The 2,002-nt window shown below is 36.0% G+C and overlaps 1 protein-coding gene across 1 annotated transcript; it reads right to left on the reverse strand.

The window, feature by feature from the left end:
- Nucleotides 1-884: 884 nt before the first annotated feature.
- Nucleotides 885-1,764, reverse strand: LOC124630453. The gene is made up of 2 exons (XM_047164364.1): nucleotides 1,344-1,764; nucleotides 885-1,231 (listed from the first exon to the last, which is right to left on the reverse strand). Exons 1-2 carry the CDS (start codon nucleotides 1,436-1,438, stop codon nucleotides 943-945), a joined length of 384 nt encoding a protein of 127 aa, XP_047020320.1. The 5' UTR covers nucleotides 1,439-1,764; the 3' UTR covers nucleotides 885-942.
- Between the last annotated feature and the right edge of the window lie 238 nt (nucleotides 1,765-2,002).

Below are 2,002 nucleotides of genomic sequence, written 5' to 3' on the forward strand. Positions count from 1 at the left end.
CGTTCGCTCAGCTACTAGGGTCTTTGGTGTCTTGTTGTCCAGCCACTGAGTATGGATGGCTACATACTAAAGAAATGGAGAGGTATAAATACCTTAACTTGAAAGATCATGATGATTATAATCGTTTTATGAATTTACCCGAATCACTCCAACCAGATTTTAACTGGTGGCTTAATAAAATAGAACATTCTGTCCATAGGATAAAAACTGATGTCTATCAAGTTGAGATATTTTCTGACGCCTCAACGACGGGGTGGGGGGCGGCTTGCGGAGGAAGATCTGCGAGCGGCCAGTGGTCAATGACGGAACGAGAACTCCATATTAATTATTTAGAATTGCTCGCCGCATTCATAGCCCTTAAAATATTTGCAAAAGATTTTTTTGATTGTCAAATACTACTACGTGTTGACAATTCAACGGCAGTAGCATATATAAATAAAATGGGGGGTATACAATACCCACACCTTACACAAATAACTCGCGATATCTGGAACTGGTGAGTCGACTAGTTTCAAAGTCGGCAATCTGACTTTTAGTATTTTTTTGGTTATGTCAAAAAAACGCCTTACTTGGTGTTAGTTGTCTTTAGGATTCCAAAACTACTTTTGAAATTTTCTTTAATATTCAACAGAACTAATTAGTCATGGTTTTTATATTTCTTTACTAAGAATAAGTCATAAATTAAATATTAATTTTGCAGATTGCCGGATATGAAATTAAGTTATTAAGATAGCCGGGTTTGAAACTGACATATGTGCAGATTGCCATTTTTGATACCAAATACCTGCTTATAAAATCAGGGTTGTCACAATAGCATAAAAATTATGCTGTCTGACTGAAAGTATGGGGGTATATTTAAGGGGACTTATAAATAAAAAATGGGCTCATAAAATCAAACTTTTAATTGCACTTACTTCTTACACAAATTTTAAAAGAATATTATTATATACGGAGATCTGGAACCTCTTCTAACGCCTCATCGCAATAATCAGAAGGTGGTATAGTCGATGCATCAAGCGACTCCTGCTCATCAAAAATATTACAATAATATGACAAAGTTGGAATTTCTTTCCACTCAGCACCAAAATGTTTGCACAACAGCTTCTTCAAATCTGATAATTTATTTATCTTTATTACTAATTTTTTCATTTGCGACATTGTTAGAGTATCACACTTAAGCGCCTTAGAGTTATGGTTACAAACTTTTTCTGGCATTGATATTGGGGTATATCTAAAAAGAATAGAAAATACGTAAGCAGGTAAGTTAGCAGTAAGCACTTCAATAAAACCAAAGTTAACCCAAACAGCATGCCAGCTTGTGACAGCCCTAACTTCAAACTAACCTCAATATTTTAGCTTGGTTTCTTGACCAATTTTCGGGATCTCGTTTGCGTTTTCTTGCAAATTTATTAGTAACAAGGCTGGGGCTTGACTCCATTATAACTTTACACCTTCAATCACTTAATTGTAATTAAAATAACACTAAAAACGTGTTAAAATCTCCGTACAATAATGTGCGAGCGGCCATTACCAACGCTCGCTTCTGATTGGTCGATGACCTAAGATTGCCGTTTTTGAATAAAAACGTATTAAAGAATGCCACATATGATCCTAAGCCAGGATTTTGATTAGATTTTTATATAGCAGATTACCGCTTTTGTTAGGTAGCTTCTAATTCAAGCGGTTTTATTCAAATTTATCTGTGTTACCACATTAATAACTCAATTTTTGAAAAATGCACAGATTGCCGTCTTTGAAACTAGTCGACTCTGGTGCGAGAGTAAAAATCTATTCATTTTTGCTTCATACATTAAGTCAAGTGACAACAATATTGCAGATTACGAATCACGAAGAACCCACCCGGACATTGAATGGGAGTTGTCCGACTGGGCCTTTGAAACACTCACCTGTACTTTGGGTCATCCGAATATTGATTTGTTTGCGAGTCGCATTAACAATAAGTGCGACACATACATATCATGGCACCGCGATCCTGACGCCT

The sequence above is a fragment of the Helicoverpa zea genome, chromosome 5, assembly GCF_022581195.2.
Source record: "Helicoverpa zea isolate HzStark_Cry1AcR chromosome 5, ilHelZeax1.1, whole genome shotgun sequence".
Classification (NCBI taxonomy): Eukaryota; Metazoa; Arthropoda; class Insecta; order Lepidoptera; family Noctuidae; genus Helicoverpa; species Helicoverpa zea.